General features: G+C 34.5%; 2 protein-coding genes and 1 pseudogene across 2 annotated transcripts; all 3 read right to left on the minus strand.

The window, feature by feature from the left end:
- Positions 1 to 846: 846 nt before the first annotated feature.
- Positions 847 to 9,581, minus strand: LOC132669681 (olfactory receptor 4F21-like; annotated as a pseudogene).
- A 7,623-nt stretch (positions 9,582 to 17,204) lies between these two features.
- Positions 17,205 to 18,173, minus strand: LOC132669331 (olfactory receptor 4F4). Its single transcript, XM_060619048.3, has one exon. The coding sequence runs from the start codon at positions 18,120 to 18,122 to the stop codon at positions 17,205 to 17,207; it is 918 nt and encodes a 305-aa protein (XP_060475031.2). The 5' UTR covers positions 18,123 to 18,173.
- Positions 18,174 to 24,784: 6,611 nt separating this feature from the next.
- LOC132669326 (olfactory receptor 4F6-like) lies at positions 24,785 to 25,723 on the minus strand. The gene has a single exon (XM_060619044.1). It carries the CDS (start codon positions 25,721 to 25,723, stop codon positions 24,785 to 24,787), a length of 939 nt encoding a protein of 312 aa, XP_060475027.1.
- Between the last annotated feature and the right edge of the window lie 2,273 nt (positions 25,724 to 27,996).

Raw genomic sequence — 27,996 nt, forward strand, 5'->3', positions numbered from 1 at the left:
GAATCTTTGACAGGATAAGGTAAAATGGGGCCTGAGTTCTTTAAAAAGTGGAATATACCTTTGCATTTATTGTTTTCAAAGAAAGAGATAGTTTTCTACTTCCAGCAGCTGGAAGTCTACCTGATGGTTTTTCCTCTGGCTTCCTTCCTATCATGCACAGTATTCTGGACTGGAAATACTAAGGAGTTATTGCACCCTTTACAAATGAAAAAAGTATTCCAGTTCCTTTCCCTTAAAATGGGACAATTCTAAGCCACAGAATTTATAGAGTAACCTAGAGGGCCATTCTAGGCTTGCACCCCAGTTACATTTATCAACATAAGCAACCTTCACATCTCTGTCTCACTTCCTATTCCCTTGATGAGATTTTCAAAAATCAATTTCCAAATAAACTACTGGCAATAAAATTTTGTTTTTGGATCTTCTTCTGAGGGAACACAGCCTGAATAATTAGAATTACTAGTCCTGCGTATATTGATGTAATGATTCCTGACATTCTCCAAAGTGTGTTTGCATTTCATTTGCAAATCTTTGGGAAGCAGAAGAGATGTCATTATGTCCATCTTCTGTCAAAATGATCACAATTTCAATCGTAAGTATTATTTAGTAGATAGTGATACTCTCTGTTAAAATAACCCATATCATGGTGGATTCACATTTCCCATGGTAGTAGAGGTTATGAATAAATGCTCTAGTAGTAGGAGTCTGTTCAGTGAGATAGATATTATGTTCAGATATGGTCATGTTAAATGTCAGAAGTATCCAAAGTGGAAATACCCAAAGTTGAAGTATCCAAAGTGGATACTTAGTGGATGCATAGTTTTAGAGCTCCAGAGTCACATTCAGTCAGCAAAATCTGACATGTTCCTGCTCACTCAATCTTTTTATTGCTACTTTTATGTCTTTGTTCTATTATGTATAGATAGATGGAAGGATTAAAGACAGAGGTGATAGCAAAGTCAATACTATAGTGAGTCAATACAATGAACAGGTATTTATCACTTGAAGAAGTGGGGAAAGGCCACAGAATAAACAGAGGGTTGATGGGGGGTGGGAGGGAGGGGAAAGTGGGTGATGGGCATTGAGGAGGGCACCTGTTGGGATGAGCACTGGGTGTTGTATGGAAACAAGTTTGACAATAAATTTCATATTAAAAAAATAAATAAACCAGGCTGTGATTATGGTCAAAAAACAAAAAACAAAACAAAAAAAGAAACATGAATAAGGTAAAAAACTGAGTCAACACAGTGATGTGAGCTGACAGAGTGATAAATGCCTTGGGTAAGTCTTTCTGAGAACATTTCCAGACAGTGACCAAAATAAGGATATAGGAAAGGATTAGTAAAAAGAAGGTGCCCATGCTCATGATGTTATTATTGGCAGCAATAATAAATTCAAACTTGGCTCCATCTCTGCATGCAAGTTTGATGATTCTGGAAAAGTTATAATAGAAGGTTTTTACTTCTAATATAACCACAAAAGCACACGTTTGTAACGAAAACAAATGGAGGCATAAGTAGTTCACCACAGTTACCCAGCAAGTAGTTACAAATGAAACATGTATTTTAGGGTTCATGATGTCCAGGTACTGAAGAGGTTTACAGATTGCCATGTACCTGTCAAACGCTATGGCTATAACTAACACCATCTCCACTCTGCCCATTATGTGGATGAAGCATGTCTGTGCCCTGAAACTTTGCAAAGAAATCTTGCATTCATTAAAAAAGTCTATAATCATCTTGGGAACTGTGGTAAAGAAAAGTCCACATCAATGAGGGACTGGTTGGCTAGCAGGAAGTACACAGGAAAATGTAAATGGGAGTAAAAAAAATACCAGAAAGAAAATGAAGAAATTTCCTGGGACGATCCCTAAATAGATCAAGGAGAATGTCAACATGAGAAAAACTTTAGTCTCCCAAGATGTAGAAAATCCCAGCAACACAAACTCAGAAACCAGAACATCTTTCAATCCTCATTTACTGGTGGGAGCATCTTTTCTTTTCTCTATATAAAGAGATTTGTCTGTGCTTATCTGAAAATTATAATGACCTCTTCTGAGTTGGTTACCAGAGGGGGACTGCTGACAATTACCAGTGCCTGTTCCCACCTCTTCACATTGTTCCTAGTCCTATAGTCAGGCTCAAGTCCCAGAAAGCTCCGGTGAGTCAGGGACAAAATGGAATCCGTGACTAGATGCAGTATACACCAAAATAACTGTAAGATTTTACATATCTGTATCCATAGACACCTGGAACGTTATATATGGGAATGGATCCTAAGAGTGTTTGACTTGGATGGAAGGAATAAAATGTTGGATTGGCCATATTTAATGATATTAGTACACTAAACAATGATTCTGTATTTAATATGTTAGTTCAGATGGCTTGGATTAACCCTAAGTTTGATTTATTTGGTTGACTACAAACTTAGACCCAAAGCTAGAATAATATAGAATGAGGCTGATCTGTCAGAACCTCTTAGTTTATACTGTTAGAAGAAGTTACTCAAAGGCTGAGGGACATTGCAATGCTACAATTGTTGATGCAATTATCCCCTTCCTGTTATATTTTTTATTTGCTTTCCTTGTTTTTCAAGAGCTTTCTTTTGCCTTCATGGCAAAATATAAAGAGGCAGATAGATAGGTAGGTAGGTAGGTAGATAGATAGATAGATAGATAGATAGATAGATGATAGATGGTTAGATAAAAACAAAAACCAAATTTTAGTAGGGGAAGGAGATGGTGATTTACAAAAACAGATGTCACCCCCTAGGTGACTCATTAACCACTTTTCTTCTTACTTTCTTTAGAAAACCAATGTGATTCTAGGAGACAATTCTCATAACAGACTCATTTCTGGCTGGCAACACCAAGTCTCTGAGTTGAACTTGGTCACTACCCAAGCACAATTAGTGCTATTAATTAACTGCTTTTATGATGGCAGTATTTTGTGTAACTCTTTGTATAGGGGAGAATTATGTAGCAGACAGAAATTTTCTCAGTAGTTTGGACTCCCTGAAAATGCAGTTGCTTTATGCCCTGGGAAACTCTTTGTGTCTCCTTCTCTTAATAGGCTTGTGAGAAAGAGTATTCTGGGCTTCAGATTTTCCCATTCAGCACTTTGAATATATCATGCCATACCCTCTGGCTTGGAAATTTTCTGTTGAAAAATCTCCTGCTATTCTTGTTACTTATATCTATTTTGTTAGTTCTCTGGCTGTGGCCTTATTCTGTTTTCATTTGGGGTAAATTTCTCTGTCTTTTCTTTTTGTCTCAGTTTATGCCTGTTTGTGGTTAGGAAGGTCAGCTATGTCTTCTGTTCTTGAGAGTGATGGCCTTATAAAGGAAGAGGTCCCATAGTGCCCTGCTGTGTAGTGTCCCTTGTTCCCCAGTGCCTGGCACTTCTGGGAGAGTCTCTAGTGTGTGCTACATGTATTCTGCTGTTTTGTCCTGGCCACTTTATCCTTTAGACCAGTTGTTTGTGGAGGCTCTTTGCCTGTTGTACACAGTGTTTGGTCCCTGGCCTGAATGTGACATATTTTAACCAGGTGTGCACTGGTCTGCTTATGAAATGAGACCTGTTGCCACCACCACTGGAAGCAAGGCTCCACAAAACTTACGAGTTGGAAGATGTGGTGTGAGCAAGTCTTCTGGGGGAGGAAGCCAGGCAAGTGGCTATATTTTTATCTGTTTTCAGAGTATTTATATCTTTTACCTTTTTAAAATTGAGGTTAAATCCGCATAATGTAAAATTTATCATTTTGAAGTGAATAATCCAGTGGTATTTTGTACATTCACAAGTTGCACAATCACCCTTCTTAGTGCTAAAATATTTTCATCCATTAAGAAAACATACCATTGAATCTGTCCTTCTCTGTATGACTTATTTCACTTAGCATAACACTCTCCAATTCCATCCATGTTGCTACAAAAGGCCATATTTCATTCTCATTGCCACGTAGTATTCCATTGTGTATATAAACCACAATTTCTTTATCCATTCATCAGTTGATGGACATTTAGGCTCTTTCCATAATTTGGCTATTGTTGAAAGTGCTGCTATAAACATTGGGGTACAAGTGACCCTATGTATCAGTACTCCTGTATCCCTTGGGAAATTCCTAGCAGTGCTACTGCTGGGTCATAGGGTAGGTCTATTTTTAATTTTTTGAGGAACCTCCACACTGTTTTCCAGAGCGGCTACAGAAACTTAACAGAAGACCATGGGGGAGGGGAAGAAAAAACATGGTTAGAGAGGGAGGGAGCCAAAACATAAGAGACTTCTAAAAACTGAGAACAAACTGAGGGTTTATGGGGGGTGGGAGGGAGGGGTGGTTGGGTGATGGGTATTGAGGGCACCTGTTGGGATGAGCACTGGGTGTTGTATGGAAACCAATTTGACAATAAATTTCATAATAATAATAAAAAAAGGAAAACATACCATTAAGCTATTATTCCCCATTTTGTCTTTCCCCCAGATCCTGGAAACTACCCATCTATTTTCTGTGTGTGTGGATTTGCCTATTCTGGATATTTCATGTAAATGGAATCATACAACAAGTCAGCTTTTATATCTGGCTTCTTTCACTCAACATATTTTTGAGGTTTATCAACATTGTAGAACGAATCAGTACTTTATTCCTTTTTGTGGTTGAGTAATATTCTATTGTTTGGATATGCTGCATTTTGTTTATTCATCTGTTGATGAATATTTGGATAACTTCCACTGTCTGTTGTGATGAGTGTGGCTGTAAACATGTGTGTATAAATTTTTTAGAACTTTTTTTCACTTCTTGGGGGTATATACCTAGGAGTGGAATTGCTGGGTCATATGCTAACTCTGTTTTTCACATTTTGAGAAACTGGAAAAAAAAATTTCCTATATGTCTGCATCAGTTTACATTCCCATAAGTAGTGTATAAGAATTCTAATTTCTCCACGTTTTGCCAACAATGATAGTTTTCCTTTTATTAAATGGCCTCATGGTGAGTATGAAGTGGTTTCTTATGATTTTGATGTGCATTTCCCTAACAACTGTTAATGTTGAGCATCTTTTCATGTGCTTCTTGGCTACTTGTATATCTTCTTTGAAGAAATGCCTATTAAGTCCTTTGTCCATTTAAAAATTGGGTAGTTTATCTTTTTTTCTTGCTGTGTTGTAATTGTTTTTTTCTATATTCTGGATGCTAGAGCCTTGTCAGAGATGTGGTTAATAAATGTTCCTCTTATTCCCTAGGTTGTATTCTCACTTACTTGATAATGTCCTTTGTTGCACAAAAGTTTGTAATTTTGATAAAGTCCAATTTTGATAATATAATTACACAAAAGCTTATAATTTGATAAAGTCCAAAATTTTATGTTTCCGCTTTTGGTGTCATATCTAAGAACTTACTGCCTGTCCAAGGCCATGAGTTATATCTGTATTTTCTTCTAGGAGTGTTATGGTTTTAGCTCTTACATTTAAGTCAATGATGCAGTTTTCATTACATTTTGTATATGATGTGAGGTAGAGATGCAATTCTTTTGCATGTGGATATTCACTTCTTCCAGGTCCTTTTGTTTCAGTTGTTATATTTTTTAGCTGCAGTTTGGTTCCTTTTTATAATTTCCGTATCTTCGTTGATATCCTGATTTGTTCATCCATCATTCTCTTGGTTGTTTTTGTTTTTGTTTTTGTTTTTGTTTTTTTTTTTGTTTTCTCTTTGAGCTTATTTAAAAGTTTTTTAAAACTTTTTTTGTAGTAAGTCCAATATCTGTGCTTTCTCAGGGATAGATTCTGTTTATTTCTCTTGTACATGGGGCATATATTTTTAAAAAATTTACACACTTGTTTTTTTTTTAAGTGTACATTTTGGATATTATAATTTAGTAACTCTGGAAATCACATTCTCTCTCCTCAGGATTTGTTTTTGTTAATTTCTGTGGGATATAGGTGGGTTTTTTTTTTTTATTGTTGTTTAGTGACTTCTATACTATCTGTATAATTTCTGTATTCTTTGTTTTGTTTGGTGTCTGAAGTTTCCATTGAGAAGAAAAGATAGTAAAAACAAGAGGGGCCAGCCAGATGCCCGAGGCTGGGTACTCCCCTTGTATACTTTTGACTTCTGTAATCTTCCTTGCCTCCTGCCTCCACCCATGTAGCACCACTGTATTTAGTGATTTTTTTTAATTTGCTGTTTATCAGATAATAATTCCACTAGCATTTATTATTTACATGTGTCTTCATCCCTTTTTATCTTTGATTAGCTATGGTTTGTCTGCATTGTAATTTTTTCTAAAAATAAGATTTTTGTTTTATTGCTTTGATAGACTATTTTTGGTTCTTTATTAGTTTCTACTTTTATCTTGTTTGTTTTCTTTCTTATAGTTTGTATTATTTTTGCTTTTTAATTTTTTATTTGGCAACTTAATTCATTCTTTAATTCTGTGACTTTTAAATGTTTTTGTCTGTACGTCCTTTCTTAGTGTTAAGTGCAGGTTTCCAAATTTCAAGATGGTTGGGCCTTTTGTTTCTCAATTTTATTTTAAATTCTAGATTTATTTCATTATTATCAGAAAATACTTTTTGTAATATTTCTACTTTGTGACATTTATGTTTTCTTTGAGAATTAATAATCAAGTTTTGTGTGTGTCCCATGTGCACTTGAGAAGAGGTGTATGTTGTGTGGTAGATACACAAAAGATAAAGAGAAAAGAATTGAAACAAAATTGGGGCACCTGGGTGGTTCAGTGGGTTGAGTGTTGGACTCTTGATTTCAGCTCAGGTCACGATCTCTGTGAGATCAAGCCCCACAAGAGACTCAGCACTTATAGCACAGAGCCTACCTGGGATTCTTTCTCCCTCTTTCTCTGTCCCTCCCTTGCTTGCATGAATTCTCTCTTTCTCTCTCTCTCTTTCTCTCAAAATGAATAAACTTAAAAAAAAAAAAAAAAGAAAAAAACAACTGATGCAAACCAGTACAAAAATCAAGTCACAAAGGAAGTTATCAAGAGAGGAAGAAAGGGGAAGAAACTATAAAACAGAACACATTGGCAGTAAGTGTTTTATAGTAAGTTTCCTATAAAACAAGGAACACATCGGCAGTAAGTTCTCTAATGTAAATGGACTAAATTATCCAATCAAAGGCACAGAATGGCTAAATGGATTTTTTAGAAAAATGAAGATCCAACTATATTCATTTTTTATCTAACTCTGCCTATAAGAAACTCAACTTTACCTTTAAGAACACATGCAGGCAGAAGGGAAGGAAAGGATAAATATATTTATACAAATAGTAACCAAAAGAGAGAGGGTTATTTATCCTTATATCAGAAAAATAGACTTTACATCAGAAACTGTCACAAGACACAAAGAAGGTCACTGTATAATGATACAAGGATCACTTCATCAAAAAGATATAAAAACTCTATATGCACCCAATATCAGACTACATACATATGTAAGGCAAATATTAATAGAATTGAATGGATAAATAGATAGCAACACAATAATAGTGGAGGCCATCAGTACCCCAATTTCAACAACACTAAAACTAAGCTTTAGATCATGCAGCTATAAATCAATAAGGAAACAGTAAATGGATTTAAGACTAAATGGATCTAAAAGGCATCTAAAAAAAAAGTTTCTTTTAAAAAGTTTCTTTTTTTTTTTTAAATAATTTATTGTCAAATTGGGTAACACACAGTGTGTAAAGTGTGCTCTTGGGTTTTGATATAGATTCCCGGGGTTCATCACTGACATACAACACCCAGTGCTATCTAGAGAAACTTTTATCCAAAAGTGGCAAAATATACATTTTTCTAAAGTGCACATGGAACATATTCCAAAATAGATCATTTTTTAGGTATAAAACAAATCTTAACAAATTTAAGAAGATTGAAATAACATGTAGTATATTTTCTGGTCAAAACGGTGTGAAAGGAGAAATCAATAACAGTATAAAGCTGGAAAATTAACAAATATGTGAAAATTAAACAACACACTCTTAAAAAATTTTTTTTCTTCATTTATTTACTTTTGAGAGACAGAGACAGTGTGAGCAGGAGAGGGGCAGAGAGAGAGGGAGACACAGAATCAGAAGCAGGCTCCAGGCTCCGAGCTGTCAGCACAGAGCCCAATGCTGGGCTTGAACCCACAGACCATGAGATCATGACCTAAGCTGAAGTCGGACGCTTAACCGACCGAGCCACCCGGGCACCCCTAAACAACACACTCTTGAAATATCATTGGGCCAAACAAGAAATAAAAAGGGAAATATATTAGACAAACAAAAATGGAAATAGAGCATACAAAAGTCATAGGATACAGCAAAAATATTTCTAAAATCTTATAACAACAGATACTTAAGAAAAATAAAGTTCTCAAACAATCTAACATTACATTTCAAAGACCTAGAAAAATAATAACTAAACCAAAAGCTAGCAGAAGGAAGGAAATAAAATAGTGCAAAAGTAAGTAGTAGAAAAACCAAAGAAAAGATTATGAAAACTGAATTTGTTTTTGGAAGGATAAAAAACTAGACAAATTTTTTGCTAAACTAATAAAAAATAGAGAAGATTGAGATAAATAAAATTATAAGTGAAAGAAAGGAGACTTTATAACTGATACTACAAGAATACATAGGATATTGAGACTACTATAAACAATTATAGGCAACAACTTGGAAGACCTAACAAGAAATGGATAAATTCCTAGAAATATAAAATGTATCAAGTCTGAATCATGAAAAAAATATAAAATCTTAATGGGTCAATTACAAATAAAGAGATTGAATCAGGAATTAAAAACTTTCTGAGAATAGTCCAGGACCAGATGATTTCACTGGTGAATTTTACCAAACATTTAAAGAATTAGTGTTAATATTTGTTAAAGTCTTCCAAAAAATTGAAGGAGAAGAAATACTTCCAAAGTCATTTTATAAGGCCCACATTACCTTGATACCAAAGGTACATAAGGATACTACAAGAGAAGAAAACTAAAGGCTATATTCCTGAAGAGTATAGATGCAAAAATTCTCCACAAAATACTAGAAAAATGAATTCAGTGTCACATCGAACTAAAAAGCTTGCACATAATGAGGGTAACAATTTACAAAGTGAAAAAAATGGAAGAAAATATTCCCATAGGATTTGTCTGATAAGGGGTTAATATCCAAAATATATAGAGAACTCATACAACTCAATAGCAAAATAGCAAATAACTTCATTACAAAATGGGCAAAGAACCTGAACGGACATTTTCCCAAAGAAGTCCTACCAATAGTCAGCAAATATGAGATGTGCTCAACGTCACTAATCCTCAGAGAAACACAAATCAAAACGAAAGTGAAATAATTTCACCTCTCACCTGTTAGTATGGATACTTTTAAAAAACAAAAGAAAACAAATGTTGGTGAGGATGTGGAGAAAAGGGGATCCTGTTATACTATTAGTGGGAAGTAAATTGGTATACTCATTACAGAAAACATTATGGAAATTTTCAAAAATTTAAAAATGTAACTACCATATGGTACAGCATTTCCTCTTCTGGATGTTTATCCATAGGAGTAGAATCAGGATCTTGAATAGGTATCTGCATTTCCATGTTCACTGTAGCAGTATTTACAATAACCAAGATAGGAAAAATCCTAAATGTCCATGGATGAATGAATGGATAAAGAAATACATACACAAGATAACATTGCCCCAAGAGCCAAAAATAAATGAAAATTGAAAAAAAAAAATACATACACTGAAATATTATTCAGCCTTAAAAAAGAAAGAAATCCAATCAGATATGAAAATAGGCTTAGCAGTCACTCTGAATCCAGAGCACTCACAGAAGCACAGGAGTTTAAAAGAAAAAGCAAGACTGTTTTTGTATTGACTGATTGACTTTTTGGAGGAGAGAAAGATTTCTGGTATAATTCTGAAAAAACAAAGATCATTATTGTTATCTCCTCTTCATGACTTTCTATGTACTGTTTTTGTTCTTTTTTCTGTTGTTGATGTGTCACATTTGGTAATCAAAACTTTATGTATGGCCATTTAAGGTAAACGTTTTTATGTAACTTAATCAGGAAAATACATCATGTTTAAGAATTGGTTACCAGAAAACTTTGAGTTTTTAAATGATTCCAGAAGGGATTTACATAACTTCCCACACTTTTCCGTTTAATAGCCATTCTAATCTCCCATATTTTTAGCATTTAGTAACGGACATTCTTTTTAGAGACATTATTATGTCCTCCACACCTTTTGCATCTTTCACTTGGGATCTTTAAGCTTCTTCTCTTCTCTGCATCCATAGCTTCAAGTGGTGGGGGACACTCCAATAGTATTGCAGCTGGAATTTGTGGTTTATTTCTTTACTCACACACAATTTGAAATTTATGGTTTTTCCTATCTCCTAGCAATGATAGGGCATGGTATATGTGGTTTCCTTTGTAACTGTTTTCAATTTTACATCTTTTGTGCATGATATTTATGGACAGATTTATGTGGCTGCCATTATATGAAGATCAATCAGAATCCAAAAGTTATATCGGTGCGCTTGGGTGGCTCAGTCAGTTAAGTGTCTGACGTTGGCTCTGGTCATGATCTCATGGTTTGTGATTTCAAGCCCTGTGTTGGGCTCTGTGCTGACGGCTCAGAGCCTGGATCCTGCTGCAGATTCTGTGTCTCCCTCTCTCTCTGCCCCTCCCCCACTCCTCCCTCCCTCCCTCCCTCTCTCTCTCTCTCTCTCTCTCTCAAAAATAAATAATAAACATTTAAAAAATTTTTAAAAATACAAAAGTTAAAAAGTCTTGTTTATGATGTTTTACACCTTTAATCTGTCTTGAATTCATTTTGGTATATAGTATGTGGTGAAATTCAATTTATGGTTTTTCCATGTGGAAAGCTGTTTTTTTTTTCTTTTTTGTCTTTTGCCTCCCCTCCCCTCCCCTCTACTCCTTCCCTTCTCTTTCTTTCCTCTCATCTCCTCTCCTTCCCTTCTTCTTCTCCTCCTCCTCCTCCTCCTCCTCCTCCTTCTTCTTCTTCCTCTTCTTCCTCTTCTTCCTTTCCCCTTCCCCTTCCCTTCTTTTGAGAGTGAGAAAGAGCAGGAGAGAGTGTGTGAGCAGGGAAGGAGCAGAGAGAGAGGGAGATAAAGAATCTTAAGCAGCTACACACTCAGCACAGAGCCTGATTCAGGGGTAAATCCCACAACTGTGGATCATAACCTGAGCTTAAATGACTGAACCACCAGATGCCCCTTTTGCTGTTTTTTTCATGTTAATCTTATATAACATAAAAAAATATACATATCCTTTTTTATTATTGAAATTAGTGGACATAAAATGTTTTATTAATTTTAAATGTACAACATAGTAATTAAAAAACTATACTCAGTGTTTATCACAATAAACGTAGTCACCATCTGTCACCATATATGTTATTACAATATTATTGACTATATTCCTATGCTGTACTATACATCTCTGTGACTTATTTTTTTTATAACTGGAAGTTTGTACTCTTTAATCCTCTTTCTTTATTTTGCCCATCCATCAACCCACTTCTCCTCTAGCAACCACCAGTCTGTCCCCTGTATTTAAGAGTCTGTTGTTTGTTTGTATGCTCATTTGTTTTGTTTGTTAGATTCCACATATAAATGAAATCATATTGTATTTGTCTTTCTCTGACTGACTTATTTCATGTAGCCTAATACCCTCTACATCCATCCATGCTCAAATGGCAAGATTTCATTTTTTCTTGTGCCTAATATTCATTGTGTATATACATCACATATTCTTTATCCATTCACCTATTAATGGACACTGGGTTTCTTCCATATCTTGGCTATGGTAAATAATGTTGCAATAAACATTGGGATACATGTGTATTTTTGAATTAGTGTTTTTGTTTTTGGATAAATACCCAGTAGCGGAAATATTGGATCATATGGTATTCCTATTTTTAATTTTTTGAGGAAACTCCATACTGTTTTCCCTGGTGGTTGCACCAATTACATTCCCACCAATACTTCATGAAGTTTGCTTTTATTCCACCTGCTCACCAATACATGTTATTTCTTGTCTTTTTATTCTAGCCATTCTAATGTGAGGTGTCATCTCATTGTCGTTTTGATTTGTATTTCCTTAAGTAGTAATGTTAAGCACCTTTTCATGTTTCTTTTCCCATCTGTATTTCTTCTTTGGAAAATGTGTATTCAGATTCTCTTCCCATTTTTTAATTGGATTGCTTTGTTTTTATGTTGAGTTGCATAAGTTCTTCATATATTTAGGATATCATCCCCTTATAAGATATATCATTTGCAAATGTCTTCTCCCATTTAGTAGGTGGCCTTTTTAAAAAGTTTTAATTAGTTAATTTAATTTATTTATTTATTTTGAGAGAGAAGATGAGTGGGGAGGGTTATAGAGAGGGAGAGAGAAAGAATTCCAAGCAGTCTCCACACTGTCAGCGCAGAGCCTGATGTGGGGCTCAAAACCACAAACCATGAGATTGTGACCTGAGCCAAAACCAAGAGTCAGACGCTGAACTGACTGAGCCACCCAGATACCCCTAAAGTTTTTACTTAAATTCTAGTTAGTTAATATACAGTATAATATTAGTTTCAGGTGTACAATACAGTGATTCAACACTTTTATACAACACCCTTTGCTCATCACAACAGGTGCAACCTTAATCCTCATCACCTATTTCACTCATTCTACTACCTACCTCCTCTCTGGTAATCATCAGTTTGTTCTCTATAGTTAAGAATCTCTTTCTTGCTTTACCTCTTTCTCTCTTTTTCCCCCATTTTCTCACTTGTTTTATTTCTTAAATTGCACATATGAGTGAAATCATTGTCTTTCTCTGACTGAATTATTTCATTTAGCATAATGCTCTCTAGCTCCATCCATGGAGCAAATGGCAAGATTTCATTCTTTTTATGGCAGAATAATATTTCATTGTGTATATATACCACATCTTCTTTATCCATTCATCAGTAGGTGGACACTTGGGTTGTTCCCATAATTTGGCTGTTGTAGATAATGCTGTTATAAACAAATGGGTGCATGTATCCATTTAAATTAACTTTTTTGTGTTCGTTGGGTAATGCCCAGTAGTGTTTTGCAGTGCCTCAGTTCCAGTGGAGTTGGTGACAAGTCTCATTTCACAAGCAGACCAGAGCACACCCAGTTAAGAGTCACTACATTCAGGGCAGGGACCAAACAGCCCGCTGTAGGCAAGGAGAGCCTCTGCAGATAACTGGCCTGAAGGAGAGAGCAGCCAAAACACAATAGTAGTTTGCACACAGCACACACTGGAGACACTCCCTGAAGCTCCAGGCTCTGGGAACTACATGACTTCTTCATAAGGCCCTTACTTTTAGGAGAAGGAGACATAATTGGCTTTTCTAACACAGGGAAGAAGACAGAGACTTAGACAAAATGCCAAGACTGAGGCATTTGTCCCAGATGAAAGAAAAAGAGAAGTCCATAGCTAGAGATCTAAGTGACATGCCTAATAGAGAATTTAAAGCAACCATCATAAGGATATTCACTGGGCTTGAGAAAAGAGTAGAAGACATGAGGGAGACCCTTACCACAGAGATAATAGAGGTAAAAATGAATCAATCAGAGACGAAAATATAATAAATGAGATTAAAAACAGGCTTGATGCAATGAACAGTAGGCTGGAAGAATCAGAGGAATGAATTAGTGACATAGAAGACAAAATAATGGCAAATAGTGAAGATGAACAAAAGAAGAATCATGCAGTAGGAGAATAGATTTAGGTAACTCAGTGACTCCACTCTGTCTTTTGATTGGAGTCTTTAGTCTATTTACATTTAAAGTCTTTTGTAAAGCAGGTGCATTTTACATTCCCACTTATGTATGAGGGTTCTATTTTTTTTTCTCATCTTTGCTAGCACTTGTTATAATCTGTTTTTGATTAGAGCCTTTCTAGTGTGTATGTGAAATGGTATCTTAATGGGGTTTTAATTTGCATTTCCCTAACAGTTAATGACGTTGAGCATCTTTTAATTTGTTTATTATTTAATATCTATTTTGGAGAAAGGCCTACTAATTTTTTTTTTGCCAATTTTACTATTCTATATATCTTTTGGTTGTTGATTTCTAATTTGATTGCATTTTAGTCAGAGAACATACTTTTTAAAGGTGCTGATCTTGAAATTTTTTGAGATTCACTGTATGACTTACCTAGGAGAACATTTTTCTTTTGATTTAATTTCATTTTTAATTATGTAAAAACACTTACAGGATTTCAGTGTCAAAACTATAAAATAGGATATATTCAGAAAAATCTAACTCTTATACTTGTCCCTTGCCCTGTTTTCTCTTTCTCTATAAGAAACCATTTTTATTTTTTTTTGTTTACCATTGAAAATATTTCTATTATTCTTTATAAAATATATGTTTATAAATTTTATATATATATATATATATATATATATGTATATATATATATATATATATATATATATATAAACCCAACATATATATCCCCATTTTAAAATAAAAATTAACATCCTGGACATATTCTTTTCCAACTTAATTGTTTTCATTTAACTTATACCTTGTAGATTCCCCCAGAGCCCTTATTTGGAGATATTCCTCACGAATTTTTATAGTTACTTAATGTTCCATAATGTATAATTTATACAGTTTTTTTCTGGTTTTCATTTAAGTATTTTTAAATCTTTTGCTATTTAAAACAATGCTGCAACAAATTCATGGGTTATTTTGCATTTTTGCACATGTATTGTTAAGATAGAATTAGGATCATTGGGTCAGAAGTTAGCATTGTAAATTTCATAGATATTGCTAGGATGTAACACCATTTTGTATTCTTATCAATAGTTCATATGAGGACTCTTTTATGTATATCTTTACCAGTAAGGTGTATTATTGAATATTGAAGTCAGATATTTTATATCTTAAGATCAAAATTGGTATTTCAGCTTAGTTTTAAGCTGTGTATATCTTAACATGAAAGAGCTTGAACATTTTTTTTAGAGTTTATTTATTTAGTGAGAGAGGGAGAAAGAGAGAGAATCCCAGCCAGGCTCTATGCTGTCAGCGCAGAACCTGATAGGGGCTCAAACTCATGAATCTAGAGATCATGACCTGAGCTGAAATCAAGAGTCAGGTGCTTAAGTGACTAAGCCACCCAACCCTGAGAACTTGATTTTTTTTAAATGTATTTAAGCCATTTTTATCTCCTTACATATCAATTGTAAATTAATATGTTTTGTCTATTTTTTTGTTTGGTGTGTTTTTAGAAGTTCTTTATAATTACAGCTGTTATTCTTTGCCATGTGAGTTGTAAATACTTTCTCCTGATGTATTTATCTTCTCTATTTTGTTCATGGTTTTATCATGCATTTAAAACATTGATTTAGTTAACATTATCAATCTTTATCATATTCATGGATTACAAACAAACAAAATATAACTCATGTTTTCTTTTAATATTTGTGTAGTTAAAAAAATATTTCTGCTTCAGTTTACTTAGAAATTGTCCTGGCATGTGACATGAAGAATATGTCCAATATATCTTTTCCCAAATTACTATCCAGTTATTCCACCATCACATTAATAGGTCCTTCCTTTCTCCACTGATTTGAGATACTGCCATTATCATGTGCTCATTTTCTTATGTTTTCAACCTGCTTATGGAATTTCTATTCTCTTTTTTCCCCCCTGTGGTAAACATGATTTTAATTCTCTTATCATCTGACTCTCCTTATTTATTAAGCTACAATTTGAAAAGCTGCATTCTTTTCTTATTATATTTAATCTTCAATTGTAGCCTGGTTCAGTGATTCTTGATGGAGTGTGAAGCTATTTATCAGGAATAATTTTCCAAGCTTTTTAAAAATTTATCTTCCCTCTACTTCTATCTTGACTTTTTTTGACATGTGTTCCTAGAATGGTAGGGTGTATGAGCATGAATACACACTTGCACATAAATGTACACACTTACACTTACAACTACAATGTCCCCAAAATGAGCATCTGTTAAGATTGGTTTATATCATATCCCTCAAGTATGTCAGGATAAGATAAAAGTTGAGAACTTTTGGCCTGTTAATATATAGGCTTTATATAATAATGTTAATAGTACCTGATACTTATGGGATCCTGATAATATGCCACAAAATGTGCTATTTGTCTGATATAAATCAATAAATTGATTGATTTATTTAAACATTTATAAATAGCACATTGATATACACTATGTTATATGCAATGATATCTGATATAAAATAGATTTATATCTATTGTCTTATTATCCCTCATAATAACCATATGTGTAGGTATTATTATCCTCCTATTGCACATGTGGAAACTGAAGCTTAGACAAGCTAATGCCCAGTCATGATTACTAATGCATAAGTAGAGTTGGACCCATCTCTTTTTGACTTCAAAGTCTGTGTTTCTAAAAGTTAACCATGGAAAATGATGTGAATGGATCAAACTGATATACTTTGTGCCAACACGTTGAAAGAACTTGGATCTTTCTAAATGCATTTTACTGCTTGTGATAGCTTGTAAGCTACAAGATATCAAGTGCCTGTAAGGCAAATTTTACATTGTCAGACTTACTCTTCCTGTCACTTTTGATAATGATCTCATGGATTATGGGTTATTCTAGTGATTGCAGACGAACTATAGACTGTTACAGTGTGAAGAGTTTCTTTTCTAAACCTTTTAAAAGTTAGCTCATAGCACTGGGTGTTGTATGGAAACCAATTTGACAATAAATTTCATATATTTAAAAAGAAAAAAATTAGCTCATAAATATCCTTATCACTAAGCATGTTTTTTGAGTTAGGTGTATGGAAGTTGCTTCCTTGACGTTTTTAGGGAAAATGAGTCAAATAAAAATATAAAAATATTATAAGGAAGGCTAATTTCTGTGTTTCCATCTATTATGCTCAGAACTACTCAGCCACAGAAGTGTACAAATATTGACATATTTATGCCATTGTTCTGAGAATTAGATAATATTTTGAAAGCATATTAACTTTGTATCTGTATCCAAAAATATAAAATACAAATTTGTCAAAGGATAAATTGAGGCAATTTATGTGAAAGTTCTTTGACATTTACTAAGAAATGGAAAGTAAGATTTTCATGAGCTTTACCAAGTACTTCACCAACTTTATTTTATGTCATTATCTTAGTTTAGCCTTAAAGTTAGGAGACATCTAAAATTTTACACTAGAATTCACATTCCATTTACTCAGTCGTCTCATTGCAGTCTTCATGTCTTTGTTCCTCAGTGTGTATATAATCGGGTTCAAGAGAGGAGTGACCACAGAATAAAACACAGCAAGGGATTTATCTAGTGACTTGATGGGGAATGGCCAGGCATAAATGAAGATACATGGTCCAAAGAACAAAAGAACTACTGTGATGTGAGCAGTCAGAGTGGACAGAGCCTTGGACGACTTGTCTGAAGGGCGTTGCTGGATGGTTACTAGGATGATAGCATAGGAGATGATTAGGAAAACAAAAGAACACACAGTGAGCACACCACTGTTAGCAATGACCATGACATCCAATCTATAGGTGTCTATACAAGCAAGTTTGATAACCCTAGGTAGGTCGCAGTAAAAGCTATCAACCTCATTGGGACCACAGAAAGGTAAGTTTACTGCAAAAGCCAACTGGCTCACTGAATGGAGAAAGTCAGTTCCCCATGCGGCAGTCACAATGCCAAAACATACATGGTCACACATAACTGTAGAGTAGCGAAGAGGTTTACAGATTGCTACATATCTGTCAAAGGCCATGGCTATAAGGATCACCAATTCACTCCCACCAAAAAAGTGAACGAGAAATATCTGAGCAAGGCAACCCTTGAAAGAGATGACTTTGTGTTTACTGAAAAAGTCAGCAATCATCTTGGGGGCTGTGACGGAAGACAGACAGAGGTCAATGAGTGAGAGGTTAGCCAGCAGGAAGTACATGGGAGAGTGAAGATGGGAGTCAGAAGCCACAGTTATGACAATAAGAAGGTTTCCAAACACAATTCCCACATAGAATATAAAAAAGAACACCAGTAGGAATATCTGGAATTCCTGAGAATTGGAGAGTCCCAGAAAAATGAACTCAGTCACCATGGAGTAATTTGTGTCATTTATTGATTCATTCCAGGAAAGAGCCTCTGTAGTTACCTTAGAGAATAGAGTAAGAAGAAAGTCAGAATTATTATATTCAAATTCAAAGCCTCATTTTGTGTCATTCTGCTTACTCATATAATGTCTATCTATGGTTTATTACATAAATGCATACAATCTAAACCCACCATTTTACTCCACACCCCTCCCCTGACTGTGCCTTATAGTCCAGTTATTCAAGTCTTCTCATTATTTGCACTTAGGCTTATTTCTAATAAAATCCCTTTGTTCATGTGACCTTCTGTGCCAGATTAAGTCTATATCACCATCATATGTTTATCTCCTTTTCCTTTGAATTCCAAAACAGTATCTTAGCTATTAAGTACATACTTATATGATCTTTATATTTACAAGGACTTTTTGTGGCATACATTTTTGAAAAAGTATTCTTAGTGGTTTTGTAGCCCATCACAATCATTTTATGTACAGTTGTTGGAAACCTCTTTATGAAACTAAGACAAATCCTCATTCACAATTTTGCTCTGTGAGGCAATTTATAGTGTATAAATTTTGAATGTAGTCTGTGGACCTTGGACTTACTCTTTAACACTTATTTTTACCATTTTTACAAATGTAGATACTAATTATATTCACTTCTTGTGGTTATAATGAATTTCAAACGAAGTATTAAGTGTAAAGTGTTTTGCATAGTTTTTGTATTTAGTAAGTACAAAATGAATTTGGATAATTATTAGTAGTAATATTTGTTGCCTTCGATTCACAGAGAAACCCCATTTCCCTGGTAATAATTTACAAATTTTACTTGACTTCTAGAAATAACATAGATGTTATTGTTCATCTTGTTCATAACAAGATGATTGAATTTCAGTTCCCTGCATCCTTTTGTTTTCCCATCTTTAAAACAAATGCACTGCATCAAAAATTCTCAAAATTGCCACTAGTCTAGTACTCTGTGGGGCATGAGTGAGGGACACAATTCCAAAATAATTTTCATAGTTTCTCAGAAGCTTGGATAGAAACATGAAAGCTAAGACAGATGTAGAAATTCAATCTTAGGAGAAGTTTAAATAAATGAGGATTCTAAAAAAGAAGGTCAGAATTATAAGGCCTTATAGAGAATGGAATTTATACTTATCATTTAGTGATACCAAAATGCTTAGAAGAAAAGGAGTTAGTCCAAAATAAAATTAAAGATGAAAAATGGAAGAAAAATAAAATAGCAGAAAATAAAAGGATAAAAGAAAGGTAATTTAGAGGTGAAATTAAAAGTGCGGAAAATGCAAAAAAAAATTTGCATGAGAGAAAATGTGAAGGGGTTTAATAGGAGATAAAATTGAAAAAGGATTCTGGAATGCTTGCTAAGGGATTTGTGTTTTATTATGAAGACAGTGAAGAACTATTAAAGCATTATGTGCAATTGTTTAATACATTTCTAATAAATAGTGAATAGTCAATACATGATAGCCATTATTAAGGTAGTAAAAACAGGATATTTGTCAACAGGATGTGGGAGATTAAAAAAAGGAGTATATAAATGATTCTATTCTGAATAATTGTGGAAATTGATGGGTGCTAGGGAGGCATGAAAGTATAGTGGGTTAATCTTACCAAATTTCTTGGGGGAGTAGAAGTATTTGTTTTCACTACTTCTCTCATCACAGTTATTCTGTAGCCCTTGGAAATTACACTTTTCTTGTCATTATCCCAAATCCCATTCCTTAGCCCTATCCACTAATGCTTCATATTACTGTTTTCAAAGTCCTATAAAAACTTAGGAATTATAATTTTATTTCCAAGTAAAAAGAGAAGTCTAATAGTAAAACAAGACACAAACACACCTTTCCCATCTGCTTAGCACAGTAATAAATACAATCATACTAATCATTGACAATCAAGTGGATGGGATTCCTGTTGTGATGTGACTGGTTAGGATGTTTCTTAAGAATCAAAGTATGTTACTTTTTTTTTTAAAGTTCATTTATTTATTTCAAGAGAGAGAGCACACACAAGCCGGGAGGGGCAGAGAGAGAGGGAGAGAGAAACCCAAGCAGGCTCTGTGCTGTCAGCACAGAACCCAATGCAGGACTCGAACGCATGAACCATGAGATCCCCACCTGAGCTGAAACCAAGAGTCTGACGCTTAAGTGACTGAGCCACCCAGGTGCCCTTCAAAGTATTCAATTTAGAATTGAACTTAGATATTAACTTACATGCAACCATTTCATTTCACTTAGAGGACAAACTCAATACTTTTATCTCCATAAGAAATATATCAAGGGTGATAGTTGACAAAAGAGTTCTCTTTTGCAGTGAAAAGACTTTCTACCATGGTAACAAGAATTCATATATGTTAATCTTCAGCAAAAGGAATTTCTCAGTTAAAACATTTCATTTCTTGAGTATGTTACTGAGGAGTGAATGAATATAGAGGATTCTCATTTACAGGGGATCCTTCACGAACGTAATCCTTTCAAAGATCATACCTGGTTCTTCAAAAATGGTGCAAGGGGTTTTAGAAGGATTATGTTAATTCTAAGTGAAACATTAAGTTTAGGTCTATTGAAGGAGTTTTCCAGAATCTTATACATTGGCTATAGTAATCATGAAGAGCCAGCTACAAATGAACAATAAAATCTTTCCCTATGTACTAGATTAAACTTAAAATTCAAACTTTAGGATATTATGTTTGTCCTAAATGTCTTTTACCGCTTTTTAAAGAAAAATACCTAAAATCTTTATTTTATAAGTTTCATTGAGATTGAAGTCAGGAGACTTTGGGGTTCTAGTACAAATTTACTGTGTGACTTTAGCATGTCATTCAAAATATCCAAGCCTTAGTTTTCCGGTTTAAAAATGAGCTTATTGGATCAAAAGCTTTCTAAAACAAAATTCTACAGCTCTAAGAGTATGATTTGTACCTACATGTGAAAGAAATATCCAAAATCAAATTTCATTGGGGTTGCGGGAGGGAGGGAGGGAAATAAGTAAAAGAACAATGAATCTGGGCTTTACGGGAAAATGGATGCTTAAATAGAGATGAAAGAATATATTAGCCTGGAACATACAGGGGAAGGACTCAACACTCATAACACTCGTATAACATATACTAGGTTGTTTAACACAACAAGGGCAATGCTTGTTAATATTTATACTAACTCTTGTAAGTATTTAAACTGACCTCACAAAATCCTTCCATTTTTCTTGAAGATACATGCATAATTAAATTCTGCCAAATGGGCTCTTACTGATAATAGAAGCATCTCATTGTCAATAAAATTCTACACTTTGGTTAGTTCTGCTAATATACTTCATTTTCATCATTCCACCTACCTCCTTCATAACTGGAAGAGACTATTGCAAAAAAGAGTACAGATTTTCCTTTTATTTGCACTTTCTCTTGAAGCATAAAATTTCAAGAGCATAAAGTCTGTATGAATTGTCCTCCTTAGTAAACCACTCAGTGAAGAGCCATTTATGGAGGTGTGAGCAGGTGTGAGGAGATCTGGAAATAGCCTTTGAGTACGGAGACTCTTATAGGCTCTCAGATTTTCCCTAGAGGAAACACACAGAATTTTCCGGAGTCAGGAGCTGTTGTCACAATTTCTTGGCTCATTTAGGTATTTTAAATATCTCACTAAATCTAAAGGTGATTTTTTTCTCTGTGCAAATGAAACTTTATTTCCTTGTATCTATATTTACCTAAACTCTTTTTTAATAGAAGTATAATTGACATACAATGTTATATTAGTTTCAGGTGTATAACACAGTGATTTGACAATTATGTACATTACTCAGTGCTCACCATGCTAACTTCAGTCACTGTCTGTCATCACAACGTTATTACAATGTTACTGACTTTATTCCCTATGCTATACTTTTCATCTCTGTGACTTATTTATTTTGTAACTGGAAGTTTGTACATCTGAATCCCTTTATCTATTTTCCCCATTCCCCCTCCAATCTCCCCTCTGACAACCACCAGTTTTTTTCCTGTATTTAAGACTCTGTTTTTGTTTGTTTTGTGTTTTAGATTCCACATATAAGTGAAATCATGTGGTCTTTGTCTTTCTCTGTTAAAGGAGACTTTTTAATAGAATCTAGTTGAAACCAGTCAGATAGTTCTGAAATTAAAATCCAGATGGAACTAGAGGGTGTTTTGCTAAGTGAAATAAGTCAGTCATAGAAAGACAGATATCATATGTTTTCACTCATACGTGGAACTTGAGAAACTTAACAGAAGACCATGGGGGATGGGAAGGGGAAGAAGTAGTTTCAAACAGAGAGGGAGGCAAACCATAAGAGACTCTTTTTTTAAATTTATTTTTATTTTTATTTATTTTTTTATTATATGAAATTTATTGTCAAATTAGTTTCCATACAACACCCAGTGCTCATCCCAAAAAATGCCCTCTTCAATGCCCATCACCTCCCCTCCCCTCCCTCCCACCCCCCATCAACCCTCAGTTTGTTTTCAGTTTTTAAGAGTCTCTTATGCTTTGGCTCTCTCTCCCACTCTAGCCTCTTTTTTTTCTTTTTTTTCCTTCCCCTCCCCCATGGGTTTCTATTAAGTTTCTCAGGATCCACATAAGAGTGAACACATATGGTATCTGTCTTTCTCTGTATGGCTTATTTCACTTAGCATCACACTCTCCAGTTCCATGCACGTTGCTACAAAGGGCCATATTTCATTCTTGCTCATTGCCACGTAGCACTCCATTGTGTCTATAAACCACAATTTCTTTATCCATTCATCAGTTGATGGACATTTAGGCTCTTTCCACAATTTGGCTATTGTTGAGAGTGCTGCTATAATCATTGGGGTACAAGTGGCCCTATGCATCAGTACTCCTGTATCCCTTGGGTAAATTCCTAGCAGTGCTACTGCTGGGTCATAGGGTAGGTCTATTTTTAATTTTCTAGGAACCTCCACACTGTTTTCCAGAGCAGCTGCACCAGTTTGCATTCCCACCAACAGTGCAAGAGAAGAAGACCAAAGCAGGAGGCATCACAATCCCATCACAATCCCACATCTTTACCCTCTACTACAAAGCTGTAATCATCAAGACAGCATGGTATTGGCACAAAAACAGACACATAGACCAATGGAATAGAATAGAAACCCCAGAACTAGACCCACAAAAGTATGGCCAACTAATCTTTGACAAAGCAGGAAAGATTATCCAATGGAAAAAAGACAATCTGTTTAACAAATGGTGCTGGGAGAACTGGACAGCAACATGCAGAAGAATGAAACTAGACCACTTTCTTACACCATTCACAAAAATTAACTCAAAAAGGATGTGGAAATAAGAGACTCTTAAATACAGAGAACAAACTGAGGGTTGATGGGGGAGAGGGGAAAATGGGTGATGGGCATTGAGGAGAACACTTGTTGGGATTAGCACTGGGTGTTGTATGTAAGCAAAAAATCATGGGAATCTATCCCCAGAACCAAGAGCACACTGTATAGACACTATATTATCCAACTTGGCAATAAATTATATTAAAAAAAGTATTATTGGATTTTAAAATATAAAAAAATCCAGATGGATTAAGAAGACAATAAATAATAATGCTTTAGTTGTTATAAAAAGAGGATAGCTTATAACATTTATGACCAATTTTGGATAAAATATAGGAAAAATACTTTGAACAATAGTAAGAAAATCTCGTTCATTATTTATCATTTTATTGAACAGCTTACAATGCAGAAGTTACAACTGGGCTGAGTCACCACAATTAATGTTTTTTAAGTCAGTCATAGAAATACATCCAAGTGATTTCTCACTTTTGCTCCTTGACCCATCTGACTTTCCAAGTTTTACTTGGAAAAGTAAAGTAAAAGTAAAGATGTCAATCATCTTCTTTGTCCTGAGTACTCCAGCTTAACAGGTACATTAAATAAGCTGAGATCTAAGTTGGGTGCCTTTCTTTAGGCAATAACATTCTCAAAATACTTTTATAATTGTGGGTACTCTTTTAGGGTAAATCAAGAAATGCTTTGAGGAAGACTGCAAGAACAATAGAAATTTTCTCTGGAAAAAAAAGGACCATAGACAATTGTTGCATAATGCAAAATACTAGAATCTATTTTTAAAGTAACATTGTACAAAATACATTGACAATCAAAGGCTGAAAACAATTCTTAAGAGTTGTAACATAGTGTTGCCTTCCTATTTATCTAACTTAAAGTACAATTAGGATGAAAATTGTTTCTTTCTTGATATTTAATGTCTGCTGGTTTGTATAAACTCATATTTTATCCATTGGATCCACATAATTTCCATAAGAAATATTAATTTTCAGTGATGCTTATTATCACTATGAAGATACTGATAAATAAAGCTAAATCATATGTTCATGTATATATTTATATATAGATAAAAACTACATGAAAATTGAATGTAGTCATTGATGATAACTACAAATTTAGGTTTATTGGTTAGGTAGGAATATATAACACTTTAGTTTTTATAATTAACAAAAATTACTGCAATTCCTATTTGAAAGTGAATTTCTTTGATTCAATACCTCTTTTTATGTAGACTTCTCAGTTTTCTGTAGGCATTAATGAAAGTGTACATATTCCATGGTGTTCATGGTGGTCCATGACATTCATCTTGTGTTCTTACCAATGAAATCTGTTATGACATCTCTCTAGAACTTACAACTTGTTGACTCAGCCTTCTCATTGCTGCCTTCATATCTCTGTTCCTTAAAGTATAGATGGCAGGATTTAAGACAGGAGTGACGACAAAGTCCACAATGGCAAAAAATGTATCCATTGACTTGGTAGGAAAAGGCCACACATAGAGAAACATGCATGGAACAAAAAACAAAACCACTACAGTGATGTGAGCTGACAAAGTGATGAATGCTTTGGATAAATCCTTTGAAGAATGTTGTCTGACAGTGATCAGAATAAAGATGTATGATACAATTAAGAAAAAGAAGGTGCCCATAGATATGAAGCCACTGTTAGCAGTGACCACAAATTCTAGTCTGTAAGTGTCCATGCATGCAAGTTTAATAACCCTAGGAAAATCACAGTAAAAACTCCCCACATTTTTAGGGCCACAGAAAGGTAAATTTATGACAAAAACAAACTGAGACACAGCATGGATCACCCCAATGATCCAAGCAGTCATTACCAAAAGCATGCACATTTTGAGATTCATAATAGTTAAGTAGTGGAGAGGCCTGCAAATTGCTGTGTACCTGTCATATGCCATGGCTATGAGCAGTATCATCTCAACTCCTCCCATGACATGAATAAAAAACATTTGTATCATGCAACTATGGAAGGAGATGATTTTGCCATTACTGAAAAGATCAGAGATCATCCTAGGAACTGTGGTGGATGAAAGGCCCAGGTCGATGAATGATAAGTTGGCCAGCAGGATATACATGGGAGAGTGTAAGTGAGAATCAAAAATCACTGTAAACATAATGAAGAGGTTTCCCAAGATAATTCCTGCATAGAATAAAGAGAAGAAAAGAAAAAGCAAAACCTGCATTCGCAAGGATTGTGCAAGTCCCAGTAACACAAATTCAGTTACCATAGAGCCATTTACTTGGTCCATGGAATCACAAAGAAGAAAAGACTGTGATGTGGCCTGAAAGAAAAGAAAGAAGGAGTCAACTTTGAGGCCCTAAAAACAATGCGTCAAATGTTGATAATATAAAATTATCTGTGATAACAGATATTTTATTTAATTGATAGTAAACTATTTATAAAATAATGGGAACCCAGTGTATGGGTTTGGTAGTATGACCAAAACTGCACTCAGAGGCAATCTGTTGCTTTAAATTGCTCTCATTGGTTTAAATACCTGAAGTAATCAGGCAACTTAAGGAGTGAGAAAAGAATGCAAAAATAAACTCAAGGAATGTAGATGAAAGAAAATAATAAAAATTAAAAATAATATATATTGAATCTTAGAAAATTGGAATAGTACACATGAGCATATAAAAAAGTTAAAAAACAAAAAGTAGTCAAACTTTCACTCTTTTCAGATGACACGATTCTCTATGTGGAAAACCCAAAAGACTCCACCAAAAAACTTCTAGAACTGATCCATGACTTCAATAAAGTCGTAGGACATAAATTCAGTGTAAGAAATTGGTTGCATTTCTATACACCAATAATGAAGCAGCAGAAAGAGAAATCAAAGAATCAATCCTATTTACAATTGCACCAAAAACCATAATATACCTAGGAATAAACCTAACTATAGAGGGAAAGAATCTATACACTGAAAACTATAGAGATCTTATGAAAGAAATTGAAGAAGACACAAAAAAAAAAATGGAAAAACATTCCATTCCATGGAAAAACATGGTGCTGGCACAAAAACAGATACATAGATCATTGGAACAGAGTAGAGAACCCAGAAATGGACCCACAAACCTATGGCCAACTAATCTTTGACAAAGCAAGAAAGAATATCCAATGGAAAAAAGACAGTCTCTTCAGCAAATGGTGTTGAGAAAACTGGACAGCAACATGCAGAAGAATGGACCCGGACCACTTTCTTATACCATGCACAAAAATAAACTCAAAATGTATGATAGATCTAAATGTAAAAATCCTAGAGGAGAAAATGGGCAGCAACATCTTTGACCTCAACCACAGCAAATTCTTACTTGGCATGTGTCTGGAGGCACTGGAAACAGAAGCAAAAATGAACTATTGGGACCTCATCAAAATAAAAAGCTTCTGCACAGTGAAGGAAACAATCATCAAAACTAAAAGGCAACCAATAGAATGGCAGAAGATATTTACAAACAACATAACAGATTAAGGGTTAGTATCCAAGAGTTATAAAGAACTTATTAAACTCACCACCCAAAAACCAAATAATCCAGTGAAGAAATGGACAAAAGACATGAACAGACACCTTTCCAAAGAAGACATCCAGATGGCTAACAGACACATGAAAAAAATGCTCAACATCACTCATCATGAGGGAAAAACAAATCAAAACCACAATGAGCTACCACCTCACACCTGTCAGAATGGCTAACATTAATAACTAAGGCAACAACAGACAGATGTTGGCAAGGATGCGGAGAAAGAGGATCTCTTTTGCACTGCTAGTGGGAATGCAAGCTGGTGCAGCCACTCTGAAAAACTGTGGAGCTTCCTCTAAAAATTAAAAATAGAACTACTCTATGACCCAAAGGATACAAGTATGCTGTTTTGAAGGGGCACAGACATCACAATGTTTATAGAAGCACTATTGGCAATAACCAAAGTATGGAAAGAGCCCAAATGTCCTTCGACTGATGAATGGATAAAGAAGATGTGGTATATATATGCAATGGAATATTACTCGGCAATCAAAAGTAATGAAATCTTGCCATTTGTAACAATGTGGATAGAAGTAGAGTGTATTATGCTTAGCAAAATAAGTCAGTCAGAGAAAGATAAATACCACGATTTCACTCATATGTGGAATTTAAGATACAAACAGATGAACATAAGGGAAGGGAAATAAAAATAAGACAAAAACAGACAGGGAGACACACCATAAGAGACTCTTAAATAAAGAGAACAAACTGAGGGTTGCTGGTGGAGTGTTGGGTGGGGGGATGGGCTAAATGGGAGAGGAGCATTAAGGAAGGCACTTGTTGGTATGAGCACTGGGTGTTATACATAAGTGAGGAATCACAAAATTCTATTCCTGAAATCATTATTACACTATATGTTAACTGATTTGGATTTAAATTAAAAAAAAAACAAAAACAAAAAATAGACAACCTTTAAAAATATAATCAAGAATAATAAAATAAAAAAAAATAAAATTAAATAAACATTAGAAATGAGTATAGAATAATAACAGTTAAGACACCG

This window comes from Panthera onca, chromosome B3 (genome assembly GCF_046562875.1).
Source record: "Panthera onca isolate mPanOnc1 chromosome B3, mPanOnc1 haplotype 2, whole genome shotgun sequence".
NCBI classification, from domain to species: domain Eukaryota; kingdom Metazoa; phylum Chordata; class Mammalia; order Carnivora; family Felidae; genus Panthera; species Panthera onca.